The sequence below is a fragment of the Xiphophorus hellerii genome, chromosome 18 (genome assembly GCF_003331165.1).
Source record: "Xiphophorus hellerii strain 12219 chromosome 18, Xiphophorus_hellerii-4.1, whole genome shotgun sequence".
Taxonomy (NCBI): Eukaryota; Metazoa; Chordata; class Actinopteri; order Cyprinodontiformes; family Poeciliidae; genus Xiphophorus; species Xiphophorus hellerii.
In genome coordinates, this window is record NC_045689.1 from 30,226,593 (window position 1) to 30,242,732 (window position 16,140).

General features: G+C 38.5%; 1 protein-coding gene across 2 annotated transcripts in view; it reads left to right on the plus strand.

The window, feature by feature from the left end:
- The first annotated feature begins 230 nt into the window (after positions 1-230).
- The window catches only part of nectin3a (nectin cell adhesion molecule 3a), a 52,478-nt gene continuing 36,568 nt past the window's right edge, over positions 231-16,140 (plus strand). For both annotated transcript variants that reach the window (XM_032545313.1, XM_032545315.1), the window contains exon 1: positions 231-439. In XM_032545313.1, the coding sequence (XP_032401204.1) occupies positions 352-439 (88 nt within the window). In that variant the 5' untranslated portion in view covers positions 231-351. The remainder of the gene's footprint in view (positions 440-16,140) is intronic.

Sequence of the window (16,140 nt, forward strand, 5' to 3'; positions counted from 1 at the left end):
TTACAAAAGACTGACATGATCTAACAACAGAACGCCCATTAGAGTTGACAAAGCCATGTTTCGCCATGTTTCTCTTTGCTAATCGATACAAATGTTATATTTTGCATGTTATATTGACCAGATGGTGAAAGTAAATGGATTTATAACACCAGTTAAAATTCATTTAAAGGAGGCGTATTGCGTTCTGTTTGTTGTCCTGTTAAAAGTGGTACAGCCCATGCGGCTCCGTTGCTATGGAGAGCAGTTCCACAGGAGCGCGAGCCGAACCATCCTGAAAGAGAGAGAAGGCACGAGCGAGGAGAAAGGAGGACATACTGAAAGTGCCGAAACGCACAGACACACGGAGAAACCATGGAGGCTAGACCCACGAACCGGAGGACAGTACCTAATAACGGAATGCGACTTTTAACGTCCTTTTTCATCCTGTGCGGAGCCGCCGGTGAGTTAACGGTTTTTCTGCTTGTTTTCGCTCGAGCTACTTTTCTTGGTAGCGGAGAGAAGTTGCGGTGGCGCCGCTCTCGGTCCATTCTTTACTTTGAATCGGCACAGCCGAACTGACCAGCACTGCACTGATTAACATTTCATACCGTGTTATACTCTTTCAGGCTCCCGGTAGTTGTATGTGTTAGTTAACTATAAAACGGGACCAGTCCTTGTCTCCCGACGGCCACTGTTTGAGAGCGACAGAAAGTCACCGCAGGCATCCGTTGACCGTTAGCTAAACCGTGATTCTTGATCCATTTGAATGCCACTCCGGTACCATATCTGTGAAACGGTGTTAAACTCGGAGCGGCTGCAGACCAAAAACGAGCCACCTCAAACAAGATCTAAATGAGTTCGAGTGACAACTTTTGTGCGCTAACTCTGATTTAACAGGGCCGATTATGCACACAGTTTGCAGCAACGGGTACTTGTAGCTAACATCATGCGGGGAATGTGAGGGAAATACCGGCTGGGATTTCTCCCACTCAGATGGCTTCGGAGCCCATTGAGCAGCAGCAGCACAGTTTTTTCTTCTTCTTTTTGCGGTTGGACAAAAATAGAAACGACACGAAATAATCTGGGCGTCACTTATGGTAGGCAAAGAGGGTTTGCTCCTGATGTGAAAAGTTTGCCAAGATGTTGGTTGCAGATGGGATGAGGGGGGGCGGGGGGATGGGGGGTGGATAAAGAGACGTTATGTGATACAGAAAAGGAGGGGATGCAGCGCCGACTCTGTGTGGAGGGGGTGGTGGGGATTGGGGGGAGACTTATTTTAAGGCAGAGCCACTGCTGCAGCCGCAAAGTCTCTGGAAGTATTGACCTGAAGTTGGGCTGCCTGCCAGCCAGAGCACCTTCCCGTCCCGAGCTGTCCCGGGCAGAGCAGCTGGAGAACTTTGCTGTGTCCCACCCTTGAGCTGGGATTACAGGACACGGCGGAACAGGGGACAAACACAGGCGGCTGCTGAGTAAATACCACCTTACAGTGCACCGCCGGATTCATCAATGAAGCCAAGGGCAGGAAAAAAAGAAAAGAAAAGAAAAAATAGAATAGAGATAAATGCCAGCAAACCCGTGAAATAGGGAGTAGAGTTTTCCTGTATGCCATGTTTAATTGTTTACTCACTAACTGAATTAATGCAGAGTATGTAGCACTATACACAACAGATATTTCAAATCACTTTTACAAACAGGCATAGTTTGTTGGACAGAAAGCCCAAAAAGTTGCTATTATTTACAGTCCCAGAACTTTTAGCGCAAATTTCCATATCAGCATAAATACCAGTAATCTGTTTTAGCGCAAATAAAACAAGACAAATTGTACAGTTTATACATAATCTTAATACACATTTCTCTTTTGCATAAGTTGTACCACTGTACCTATTTTTGATAATTGCTGATCTTTGACATATTCCTGTGTGTTTAAATTTGCGGTGGACATATGTTGTGATTCTGTTCTATTTAAGAGGACCTTATTACTCATGGACATGGTAGATACGTTTTAAATGTTACAATTTATAACTGTTAAAAATAAATGGTCAATCCTATGGTTAAAAATTATTTGTTGAGACGCCAGAGAAAGTCCTTGAGCGTCCAGCGTTTTCTCCGGCTGTCTGAGCCATACAGCAGGGCGTTGCTCATCCCTCACCTGATGCTGTGCACTGCTAATCAGCTGGCTTAAAGTACCGTCCTATTAAGCCTCTTCTCGCTTTCCAGAATCAGAAATTTGTCTGTTTGAAAATATTTCTGGTCCCCAAAAGTCATGCAGAAGTCAGGGCTAGGAAAGAAACAGAACCACATTTAAACAGAGAAACTGAGAAACAAACTAATGGCAGCTATAGCTTCTCCATAGAGATGCTATAGCTGCCTCTTTTTCAGAAAAGAAACGCTGTTAAACATGCACTCACCAGACTAAAGCGTTCAACAAAGAGAAAAAGCATCAAGAGAACGCAAACGGTGGAAAAGAAACCATCAGCTCACTAAATAACTCCGCTTGGTGAATCGCCGCATTCGTTTTCTCATGTTATGTTGCCAGAAAATCTGCAAAATTTAGCTTGTAATTAGAGCTGGGTTGAAATCATGAAGCCCCCCTCCCGAGGAAATCTTCTGACATTAGTCAAAACTGTTCATATAATGACTATTTTTTCTAACCAACTCCATTTCTATAGCTCTCTCTCTCTCTTTATCTCTGTCTTTCTCTCTCTTTCTCTCTCACACACACATAGACAGACTCCAGACACATGTTCTTTTGCAGAATCCTCTTCATACCGTTCTTTTTCTGTCTGTACCCACAAAACACGGCGTCGTAAATCAACGTGGAGAGCTGATAAACAACACACTGTTGCAATCTTAGCCGATTAGCATCCGAACACGCTGCTCCCTCGGTGCCTCGTGGATGCAGGCATGGTCACCTTCACGGTCAAGTTTGTTATAAACCGGGCCGAAAAGAACCAGCTTTAGTGGAAAACAAAAACTGTAACATGTTTTGCTTGCTGGAAATGCAAGTTTGAAAGAGAATTTTGGTGGCAAAGGCGCTGCTTGACTTTCTGGTTCGGAGGAGACGGAGCTGTGAGGAGGGGATTCGTCTGAGGCGTGGCTACAGACTGTGAGGTCTGTAATTGAAGAGCAACGTCGTGTGGTTTCTTCTTCAGGGGCCGCTTGAATCACAATATAAATAAATAATGGAGTAATGGAGCCATCGAAATTACAGAGTCCGAAATAGATTTGGAAAAAAAAGAGGAATTACTGACAGAGCAGATATGATCCCTGGAGAGGCTAATAGCACCATCACCACATGGCGCAGGGCACCTGAGGTCAGGACCTCAGGACCTTTTGTTTGACATGATAGTCCTATAACTTAATACAGATAATCACCTTCTGGCTTGCCCGGCTATTGTAGTGTTAATGCAGAGATGCCATTTATACCTTAAATCTACTTTGAATGATAGTCTGTTTTAAGCATTAGTATAGGTTGGGAAAAATGATCTGCTTCTACACGCTGGTTGTTTGTTGTTAAAATTATTCAAAGAAACGGATTTTTAAGTACACTGTAAAATATTTGAATTTGGCTTAACTTGAAAGTGAAAGTTCACTTGTTGCCTTGAAAAGGCAAGTAAAGTCAACTGCTCAGAAACATTTAGTTTGAACAGAACTTAAGCATTTTGAGAAGACATTATCCTCAACCACTGCAAATTGATAGTTGCTTTAAAATGAATGGGGCAGTATTATGTAAAATAAACGTTTTTTTTTAGCTTTACATCATATTACAATGTTATTCCCTCATCAAAAACATAGCTGGAGTGTTGCCTTGATTCTTTCAAACATGTTTGAGAAATTCTCTAATCTCCAGTGGCAACCATTCAGCTGTGCAAAATGCCTGGGTGGACCTAGCTCCACCTACGAGGCGCATCTCCTCCTTGGAATGTTAACCTCACAGATCAGCCCTCCCAGGTGACGCCCCTTCTCAGTTCCTTCAGACTAGCCAGCAGCAATTAGCAAACATCGGGTGGAACTGCACATCTGCTGAGCTCATTATACGAGCTGCTTCTCAGTGCTACGCTGGTAGAAGCGTTAAAGGGTTAATAGAGTTGTGATGACAACTGTTGTGATGACTTCAGATATAACAGGAATTTTTAAAGAGACAGAGACCGAATTTCAAGGCTTTCAATTACAAAGTCAAATTTCTTTTAAGTCATATTTGATATATGTAGCTTTTTTTTATTTAAGGTTTTATTGGCTCCAGTGGCTTTTATTTGATACTTAATTGACAGGAAAGTGGGTAATGAGAGAAGGGGGAAGACATGCGGCAAAGGTCGTCAGGCCGGGAATCGAACCTGCGACAGCCGCGTCAAGGACTAAGGCCTCCTTATGTGGGTTGTGCTTAACCTGCCACCACAGCACATCCCATATGTAGCATTTCTATAACAACTGAAGGTAACATAGGGCTATAAATGGTTTTATGGGCCTTGAAACCACATAATGCTGGCCCTTTAAAAACTCATAAGATGTAGGTCAAAGTTGCACGCTTCCATCTCCTTCACGGTGCAACACAAAAACAAAAAGCTACTGCTAAGCACCCTGGGAAATAGTCTACACTCCCGCCTTTTTCTTATTTCAGTTTTTGAAGTGCTAACTTAAAACCCCACACATTTAAGGTCAAAATCAATTGAATGTTTTAGTTTGAGCAGACAGCTGTCTCACCCATTTTGATCCTTTTAATTTGATCCTAAAACTTGGTTTGTGCCGCGGCTGATTGAATGATCTTAATCACTTTAAACGCAGGCAGGGTTTTATCTGCCAGGAGCAGATGAGTGCAGGGCTTTGTTGTGGGGACATTGAGTTTTTTTGTGTGGGGTTCAGGGAGCAGGCTGTGGTCACCAGCTTCTGTTGACTCCACCCTTTTGCTTCCTTTTTCCACGACAGATGTGACTGACTGTCAGACGTTGGGAACTCCCTGGTGGTCCATTAATATAATTGGAGCTAAAAACTCCAGAGTTTAGCTCACTCTATCAGTTCTTGATCAAGATTGTGTCCCTTAACATATTTTAATCTGTGATTTCCGTAGATATTTTGACCCTCTATTGTATACATTACTGTAGCCTGGGCTCTGATGATGCTACGCAGTCATATTTATTCTTGTATGAACATTTAAGTATGGTTAGGGGTCAGTTTTGGGATGCTAAATATGGTGGATATCCATCAGTCACAGAGTGAATGTAAATTGTTTGCATGAACATTTCAACATGAGCACATGCCGCATTGATAGGCGTATTATTATAAATCCAACATCAACTGCAAAGTCCTGATTTTGTTTATCTATAAGAAAGTAAAATAAAAAAAACATTCATCATTCCTCACTAATCAGCAGAAACAGATTTTGCAAGCCTGGCTTAATATTATTGTCAGGACTTTAACATCTTAGTTTTGATTCATTAACAACATATTTTAACGCGCTAAAGATTTTAATGCAGTTAATCGCGTTTTTGTTCTGGACAAAACTTTCATATTCACGTGTTTTGAGTACACAAGCGACATACTTCAAACTTTTATTGCAATAATCACTTTTTCTGTTTTTTTTTTTTTTTTTTTTACATACAAATGTCCTAAGTTGGAACTTTTGCATTGTGTTTCTGGAAAGCCCGTAAATCTCTCATGCACACGCGACATCAGCAGACAACAGTGATGGACAACAAAGTCACTTTCCTTGGCCCACTGGGGATTCATTTTTGCTTCAAAAAACAATCTGATGAAACCCTGGAAAAGACTGTTGTTGTGTTGAAGTCGTGCTAAGAGGACCTAGCCTATCAACAAAGCTATTCAGGCCTAAAATAGCATCTCAATTTTAAACATGTAGCAGCAGCACCGACGTCCCTATAGCTGGATTTTCTTTATGGGTATAAAGACTTAAGGGGACTGAAAACAAACTCATGGCACACCTTTCAGATTTTCACTTGTAAAAATTGTTGAGCATCATGTGGGTTCCTTTGACTTCACAATTACGTCCTTCTTTGCTTTTGTCTATCGAATAAAATCCCACAAACAAAATGGTTGCAAATGTAAGAAACAAAACAACAGAAAAAGTAAGGGGTTTGAATATTTTTACAAGGCATCTAAAGTATATTCAAAGAACCCAAGCAAATGTCAGGGGGAGTGGTTTCTTATTTTTATTTGATTTTGTCTACTTTTATCTACAAAAGAGGTCACACCCTGCCACAAAGCTCGTGCAGACACACCCAGTCGAACACATGAAGTCTAAAACTGTATCAGCAGTCACCCAAACAGTCATTCACACTTCTTTCCTAAATAACTGGTGCCGTGTGTTTCCCTATGCCTACAGATGAAGTTCAGATATTATGATTGTGGAAACTTCCTTTTACTGACTTTCGTTTGTATTTTTTTTTTCACTTGACTACTAAGGGTTGTCGAGGAAATTCAGGTTGCCTAGGAGAAACAACATTTACAAGCTTATTGACAAATCAATATTGAATTATGTTTATTTGCAAAATGATCTGGTCATCAAAGAGTCTCCTACTGTACCTCCAGTAAATTGATTTGGTTGGATGCATTTTGTAGCTCCCAAAGTTGCATTTTAGTTTGCACATAAAAGTATTTTCACTGCATGGTGTTCTGCTTGAACAGGGCATTTCTTTGTTGGTGTACTTTGCTGAAACAGCATTTATGATATTCATAAAATACTGCATGACGCCGGGCAAGCTTTTGCAGAATTTTAGACATCTTAGTCTAATAACTATTTTTTCTTCAACAATTTTGGGAACTAATGCAAAGGTTTGTTACCATGACAACTATGGCTCTTCTGGTGACGCAGATAATTTTAGGGTCAGACATTTTTACCCAAACTTTTGATTTTCTATGCAAGCCTTTAATTTAGTCTATTCCTCCACTGAAAATCCTGCCACTACAAATGAGCATTTAAATGTGATTAAGGTAAAATATCTTTTTTTTTCTCCATTTTTTTCTCCAAAGAGTTTTTGTGGCACTAGTGGCTCGTTTTTTTGCGACAGTAGGCAGACAGGAAAGAGGGCGAGGAGACGGGGGAGGACAAAAAGCCCATTAACATTAGGCAGTCTCTTAATAGGAAAAGACTAACATAGTGAAGGGAAAACCTGACACAAGAAGACAGAAAAAGCATCACTTTCTGGATATTAATTAGAACTTTTAATCCAATACTTCATTTTGTATGCACTTCATTCTTCAGCTGGCAATTTTGCAGCCTGCTGAAAACGAGAAGAACAATTTGCGAGTTCAACTTGGACTGGAAAAAAAGTTTACAGTTTGGCAGTTTTTATCAATAGAAAAAAAAACAGGAACAGCTATAACAAAGGTTGACACAGTGGAAGAAAAAGCAGAGCAGACTAGAAATAATGGAGATACTGTGGTTCACAAAGATGGGCGAATCAATATCCTGATTGAACAATTCCTGCAACCGAAAAAAAAAACATGACTTGGGACCTATTGAATCTATAAAAGAGATACACTGATCAGAATTTATTTGACTGATTCTGGGGTTTTTTTTGTTAGGCTTTGAGCTGCCAACACTAATTTGAGCCATTTCTGATTTCTTTTAGTTGCTAATAACAGAAAAATATTGTAACTACGCTCAAAATGTTTTGTCAAGCCTTTCTTTTGCAGTTATGTTAGGGTAGCTAACATTACAAGAACAGTCTCTAAAGAATTTAATAGATCCTTAATCATGAGGTCTCCAACATTTCCAAATCCAGCACATTCCATAGTTGATAGAGATTGACAACTCAAAACAATACAACACAAGACTTTGCTGTCCTTCCACTTACCTACAGAAACCTTTGCTCTCTCTCTCTTACAACCTGAACTGCAGAAATGTCTTGCCATATTGTAAAAAACACTGCTCCCTCTTAGGTCGTTTCTTACATCTCTGTGCATTTTCTGACTTAATTGTAAGCACCTCAATACTTAGCAATGGGCAATATGGCTGAAAAACGTATCATGATATAAGCGCTTTCTATCTATAGTAGTTATTGATTAGTTTTTTGTTTTAAATATACAAAATTGTAAATTTGGATATCCAAAGTACTGCCAAACTGGTGACATAACCTTTCCTCTTTTGTCCACAGCTTCCTCTTGAACTCGCTAGCTAAGCAAAGAGTGAGTGAGTCAGTTGATCCCACCTACCTTACTTAGCTGAAACTTAAAGTTTGAGCTGTTAAAACCTTTCATCTGCCTAAATTCCCCAGAATGCTGTGCGGTCAGGCCTGTCGCAATAACCAATAATCAACTGAACACATCATAAATTAAAACAAGCTCAATAATTTTCATTTGCATGTTTTATTGTTTTTCTCTTTCTTTCCACCAAAATTGAATGATAAAGTCTCAACTAGACTTTTTTTAAGGACAATTTTGTTTAGAGACTTTCTAATTCATTTTATTTGTTGTTTCTGTTGATTTGTTTATTTATGTGGGATATTTAAAATGTTCCAGTGTTAAATGTACATTAGAATCTAAATTTTATTGCGCTTTGAGAATGTGTTCCTGCATTATCTGGATATTACTTGAAAATGATCTCAAAACAACAATATTATCATTTATCGCAATCGCTTCTGGGACAATTTATCGTCTAACAAAATTTGTTATGTTGACAGGCCCACATGTGGTTCTGGATCGAAGTTCAGGCATATTTTGATAACGGGTCTATCGCAATACATACTGTTACTGTTTTATCGCCCAGCCCTATAAATGATACTGAATAAAGCTTATGTGTCTTCTTCACTTTAGTAACAGCATCCACACAGATGACTGTTAGCTTCAGCTCTTAGCAACTTTGATCCATGCCGTAAGTAAATTAAAACAACTGAACCATGGCCTTCACCTAAACATATAAGGTGAAAAATGAATGACAATGCAAATGAAATACAACATAATACAGCGTCATGTGCTTGTTGAGGCTGACAGTAATGCTCTTATATTTTTAAGGGAAGCTTTAACTCTATATGGCCAAGGTCTTTGTAGATTTGATCTTGTGTGAGATGGTTGCTACGTACTGGAAACTTCAACGTTTTTTAAAAAAAAAGAAAAAGCTTTCCTAATGGGTCTTAATGTCTTTGAGTTTGCCCTTAGAGATATACATCTTCTGTTTGAATAAATGAGCTCAGGGCAACAGACAGATTAGGAAAATAAATACTAATAATTTAAATATAGAATCACGCCAGCCATATCTTCTAACCTCATCTTTGGTTTCGATTCCATGCATTAATATGTAATTAACTAGGCATTTTAAATGGAAAGGAACATGATAGAATGCTATGAAAACACATTGAAATGCTAATATTAACAGCAATATTTTCTCACTGTGATTTATGCTATGTCCTGTCAAACAAAAAAAAAATCTTGGACAGACAGGAACTTACTGTTTTAGTCACTGAGTCATAGGAAACGTGGCTATATAAATGGCTTCCAGATATTTCCTTGGTTAATTACCTGCTGTGAATGAACAGAGGGAGACATTTTTTAACTCCTTTTTGCCTGCTGTTTTCAGGAATCAGGGTTTTTCCCTAAAATGAAAAGATTACGCTTTGTGACTTACATGAGGGTCACTGGGACACACTGTGGTTTATAGTCCGTATTAAAGAGTTATACTTGCAGGATGTGCATAGTCAGCAGTCAAACCCCCCAGGAGAGGAGCACAAAGGTTATGGGAAACAGGTGTGGCTGAGTTTCACCTCTCAATCTTATTTGTTTCAGTCCTTTGAGCTGTGGGATGGGCACACAGTGAGTTGTGTGCGCTGACCCACCCCCTACCACCCAAGTGGGAGATTATTAACACCCACCAGTCAAAAACCGGGCTCTGCTATCTGCTGGGCTATCTCTCTTGGAAGTACACAAAGATTGTTGGCATACATCTTACTGTAGTGGGTAAAACAATAGCTACCCCTGCCTACTTTTCTCACCTGCTCCGTCTAGCTTGAATTAAACAATCATCTTCAGTAACAACACAGTTTCATTTAGTTGAAATGAGAACAGCCTTCACTGCAAACATTTTTACTGAAGGAAGACACAAAGTTGGCTAGTTTTCAGTATCAGTACGTTGGATAAAAATAAAGCCAAAAGATGCGCAGAGATGTAAGAAGTTTATAAAGAGAGTATTTTAAAAATAGAGCAATAATTTTATGGAGAAACAGCAGTATGTTCCTATTTTACTTTAATGTAATCGGAGTCAGAAGGTCAAAACTTTCCAACATTGTAAAAACTCAAAATCTTACTGAGTATTTTTGGTTTAGTTTCTAATGCAAGTATCTTGGTACAATTTAAATAAGACAAAACAATTTGATAGGCAACTTTTGAGCAAGATATAGGAGGTATTGATGAAAAAGTACTATTTCTACTGGAAGATTATTTCACTTACAACATGGGGAAATGTCTTGTTTTAAGTGAAATAATCTTCCAGTAGAAATAGTACTTTTTCATCAATATTGAGGAATTATTGACTTAAAACAACCTGGATTTCTGCTCAAAAGTTACTTAGAAATTAGTGTCTCTTTATAAACTTTTTACTTCTCTGCGTGTCTTTTGGTTTTATTTTTATCCAACGTGCTGATACTGAAACCAGCCAACTTTGTGTGTTTCTTCAGTAAGAATTTAAAGTCTCAGGATTGTTGTGGTAATGCAACTGAGTAGGGCTTGTCATTTTTCAGTGGCTTAATTTCTCACCGCCGCTTTTCTAGAAAAAAAACTTCTTAGTTTATGGTCATGTTGGATCAAATGTATTATGCGCATAACAAACAAGTGTTATTGTTTGACACACAACTGAACCTAGCAGAAAAAAACACAAAGTGCGCTGATATTATGGCACAACTGAAACTATAAATCAGAAAACTATAAATAAGACTGCAAGTGCAATTGTGAGAAGGTTGTAAAACTTCTGAATGTGACGTGGAATTATCCATATCTCACATATTCTCCAAAAAGACCTTCGCCAATGTGAGTTGTTTAACAGATCTAAGCTCAGATGCATATGTTGCATTAAAAGTTGTAGCTCGACCTTGCACACCTGGATTGCAGAACTTTTTTTTTTTTTTTACCAACTGTACTCTGAGTTCATTTTGCAAGATTCCCAGTAATCTTGTTTTCAGACAGACTGAATCTGAATGCATTTCCCCCTCCTGATCAAAGTGTTTTACAGGGAGAACAAATAAACTGCAGTTTTCATTTCTGTTAAATATTTATAAAGGAAAGTGAAAGATATTTCTCTGCTGTCCTCTTTTTCAACTTGCCTGGCTGCTATAACGTAGAGTCCTGCTCACTTCTGGCAAAATTTGGAGTTCTATTTTTTTTTGCCTCTACTTGGATTGCAGCAAAACAACTGTCCAATTCCTTTCGTGGCTCTAAAAGAGTGTTAGAATATCAGACATTGCACTGATTGCAGTACATGTCACACAACAGGGTAGTTTATTGAAAGGCAATTCCACCTTCCCCCATGTCCCAGACCTGGTAGACGATTAACAATTATATTGTATTTATGCATTTCAATGTATTCTTTTTTTTTTTAATTAAAATGATTCACAGGGTTTCCCACAGAAATCTAGCTGAGCCTTTTGGTAGGGCACCAGGGGGCAAGTAAAGCCAGGCTTATAGGGAAGCCCTGATTCAAGTTGAGTTTCAAGGCAGAAATCCAACTACAAACTTGACTACTGGTCAAGTTTTATATTAGCATTAAACATCTGTGGTCAGATATAGGAGGGGACATGGCAAAAAAGCGGGATATCCACTCTGAAGTCTAGACATAATAGATGGAAAATTAGCAAAAATAATGTCAGACTGCAGTGAATTAACATTAAAGAATAGCTGAAGAAATTTTGTTCCTGTGAAATCACAATGGTTGTGTTTCAGTTTAAACACATCTGGATGACCTGGGTACTGTACTCTGTTCAAAGTAGGTGGTAGACGTGAATCGAGGTTAGCTCTTTGATATCTGACTTAAAAAGACTGAGAGTTCTGCATGCGTCTGGAAAGGTGGGTGGCTGAGAAAATTAACTTCCTTTGACCATGATAATGTTGGCGATGCCACACTGACCAACCTGCATCCTGTTTCTATCGACTGCTGAAAGCAGCTAGGTTTCTCATAGTTTGCTTCATTTCCGTCCTCTGTTGAGAAGTGGTTACTGCTAATGTGCTGATGATTCAACACTCCCAAAAAAAAACAAAACCCTGATGCTGTTTGCATAAAAAATAGATTGTTTCTTGGCTGATTCAGGTTTAATTGAATTTCTATCTCATATATTTTTTGTTGTTATGCCAAAATGGCTACTTTCCTGTTTCAAGCTCTGTCTTATTTATAAATGCTTCTTATAAATCAGATTCCAGTTAAGTTTCCTATGAAGTGGTTTGCTCTGTGGTTATTATTGTAAAAAAGCTTTGCATTAAGCAACATCACTACTATAAATCTTTTGCACCACATTATCAAATATTAGTTTATTGACACTATATTAACCCCTTGACAAGACTGTCCGAAAATGTGGGCAATCTTTCAAATCTTGCTGATCATTTAAAAAAACAAAAACACTTCAATTTCCCATTTCTGTCCCTGCATAATGTGGGAAGCTGTGTTTTCACTATTTTACATCAGTCTAATAAAATTACAGTAGTCTATTTAGTTCCCGAGGAGGACAGTGGGCTCTGTGTTTAGTCCACTGTTCACTGTATCACTGAATGATGACTACGCTTGGCCTTACATATCTTTTTAGTGAGACTATTTAGAGGGACAAAGCATGGATAGGATGAAAAATGGGATTTTGGTTGGTTTTATGGCTTGGTTTTCTTTTGAGAATTAAGAAGCCTGTGTTTTCTTCTTGCTGCTTATATGCAGTAAAGACAGGAAGTTGCGTGATCGACTCGAGATTAAAAGCTTAGATAAAACTAAAAGACATTTACATAATCTTTTAATGTACGCAATACTAATTTAAAAGACTATACTCATAATAGTAAGCATTCTGTGTTTGACCTCATGGATGAATTTAACAAATGAGTAGCCGCATGTTAGCTAATTACATTACAAGCTGTTTTAAAGTTGTAATTTTAAGGTGAACCTTTAAAACAGTTCTAGTATCTTGATGCTGGCTGAAACTCTAAACTCAAACAGGTAACTCATAGTAAATACCATAATTTCACCCATCCATGCCTACATTTTGTTAATGCGTCCATCCATCTTCTTACAGTCTATGGGTTTTGCAGAATTTAAGCCACTATTAAATGTTGTATTTACTGTTTGAAATGTTAAAACATGATTCAGAACTGAGTCTGGAAGTTATGGAATTCCAAAATTAAATATTTATAGGTCTACTCCTATATTGTAGTCCGTTCCTGATTAGCTTTAGGGATTCACCGGTCCACTTTTTTCACTTCACTTTTCAGGTTTAATATTATCCCAAACTGATCCGATACAGAAAAACAGAGCTTGACTTAAGATATTTCTTAAGTCAATTAATTCACTGACATAAATGTACTGAATTACTAATGTGTTTGTAACTCTGCACCAGTACAGCAGACTTAAGATACACCAACAGCTTCACAACCTTGGTCTAACATATAAAAACAACACATTGGCTTACCTCAGGTAGCTCTAGCATAATTCAAAATATGAATACTACACTTGGACTATGTTAGCCAACTAACTGTCTTCTAAATTTTCCTTTGTTGCTTATACGTATTCCACAATACATTTAGACATTTGATATATTGTTCAGCGCTAATATAAACCTATCAAAGACATTTTTAGTATATGTTTAAAAAAAGATATTCCTTATGGCCAAACTTATGGTTATGTCCCCAGACAAGAAGAAAATAATTATGCTCAAGCTTTGCAATGTTTTCAGTTCCTGTTTGTCCAGTGTGGTTTTGTGATAACAACCCAGACAAAGTTTGTTTCGTGTGCCATGTTTGTGTAATCTGGTCTTATGGGGAAGTTTGCAAACGTTGCCTCATCCACCTCTATGCTATATATGGTTGTAATGTTTTGTTACCTGGCCTAGATGTTAGCGCTGTCCTGTAAGTCTATTAATAAGAGACTATAAAATACTGTCAAAGAAAAACACCTGTATTCAGTTTTTAAAGGTGAAACATTACAAAGAAGAAGTACCGTTACTCTACTTACATTTACTCAACACTGTTTCAAGGTACATTGTTTAATTATGATGGACCACTCATAATATTTTCTACTCTAGATTTGCTACAATTTAGATAATAAAAAATTATGGTTCAAAGCTCTGATTTAAGTTAAAAAGGTCACACATTTGTGTAGCTTCGTGGCAAAAGGTCTTTTAAGATCAACAGAATTTAGCAAAAACGCCTAAACAGCTGCCATATCTATGTGATTTCATATAAAGAGCAATTATATTTTAGAAAAAAGGCAAAGACTTTTCACAGCACATAGACATTCTGTGATTTTTGTTGCCATCTCTGACATTTCCAAATTGTTCCTTTGTTTCACGCATGCATGGAAAAATAACATTGCCGCCCACCTCCTGAGCCGCAGAGCTGTGTGGACATACTAAAAACCCCAGGCCCCCACACACAACAAACAATAACAAATCCCACTCTAAGACAGGATGCTAAAGGCCTGTTTGTGTTCCTTTGGTACACAGTGGCAGACATTGTCCTTCCTACGTCCTACAGCAGAGTTATAGTTTGACTCTGAGAGGTTTCTGTCTATACCAACATTATTGATCTTTTTCTTTTTTTTTTGCTTTTAAGCTCTGATCTTTTAATCAAATGTGACTTAGATGAGAAGGGCACCTAAGTCCAAATCGCGACAGGGGGCTCAAAGAGAGAGGTTTTTGAAGAGGACAGTGACATGTGAAAGAGGCCCGCCTGCCCCTTATTTAAAGGCCTGTCAGCCTGTGTTTGTCTCCACCATCAATTAGCTCTCTAAAGAACCTCACACCCTCGCAAAATACAATGCAAGGAAGGAAGGGGGTAGACGAGAGCTGGTGTGGAGACTAATGTTTTCTTCACCCTGCACAAATATTTCTTACAATAAAGGCATGCTATAAAACATCCAATTCACCACTTGGCCTATCCTGTTTCTGACTGATCGTTGGAGTTAACGGCCTTACAAAAGTGGAGGTCTGTGAGGCTTGTGTTAGTCGTTGTGTCATGTTGGCCTGGCTGATGCATTCAAAGAAGCCAGTCATAGTGGTGGGAAAAGAAAGTATAATTCCCATGCCTTCTAAAGTTTTAACATTTAAATGATCTAGCCATTACCAAATTGTGAAGTTATTCAGATCTACTGATAAAGCAAAAATGGATATGTGTGTGTGAAAATAATGTTCTTAAAAATACCACTCCATGTACAATTTGTAAAAGCTTTTTTCTTTGCTTTCTTTTTTTACAATGACTGTATGCTGAACTATTGACTTTAGTCTACCTTACAGAACTTGGTGCCTTTGCTAACTTTGGAGCAATAAGTCGGTTACATTAGCATAGTTTGGGGAATCAGTAGCGCAGGAACCATTAGAACTGTCTTCTAAGTCCAGTATGGCCTGGTTTAGGACAGTCATCCAATAGCCTTTTGAGTTAGAAAATGTTTAAAGTTGACAGGAAATTTGAAAATGTAGGTAGTTATGTGTTATTGGAAGACCAGTTTCACTTCAGTTGTTTAATTCTAATCAAAGTGTCAATAGACTGGTAAAGATAGGCAGTGGTTACGGAGTTTCGGTGAATAAAAAACGACACAGACCTCAGTCTCACTATGTGTTCACATACTGGCCATACTATGTTGCCATTGCTCTTCCAATCGTGTCACCAAAGAGATTTTTTAACCCATCTTTTCTATCACTGGTACTGGCGTACAAAAGAGCCTATAATAAACAAACAATCCATGCTTAGCCTGGTGGGGGCGCAAGTGAAGTCTGGTGGCCCACCAGGCTTATAATACACTGAGGGAAATCCTGGACTTTTTTGGTTGCCATGGAAGTTATTTTGTCTGCTTGGCTACAAGTCACATTCAACAAGCTGTGTTCTCATTTGTCCTCAAGGAACACCACACACTGCAATATCTGGCCACAATAATCCAACTTGTTAAATATCCCCAATTTTAGAGCGGAGCGGTCCCGACATCTTTCTGAGCGGATTAGATCACTCTTATCACATCATACACAGCATTAATATCTCATA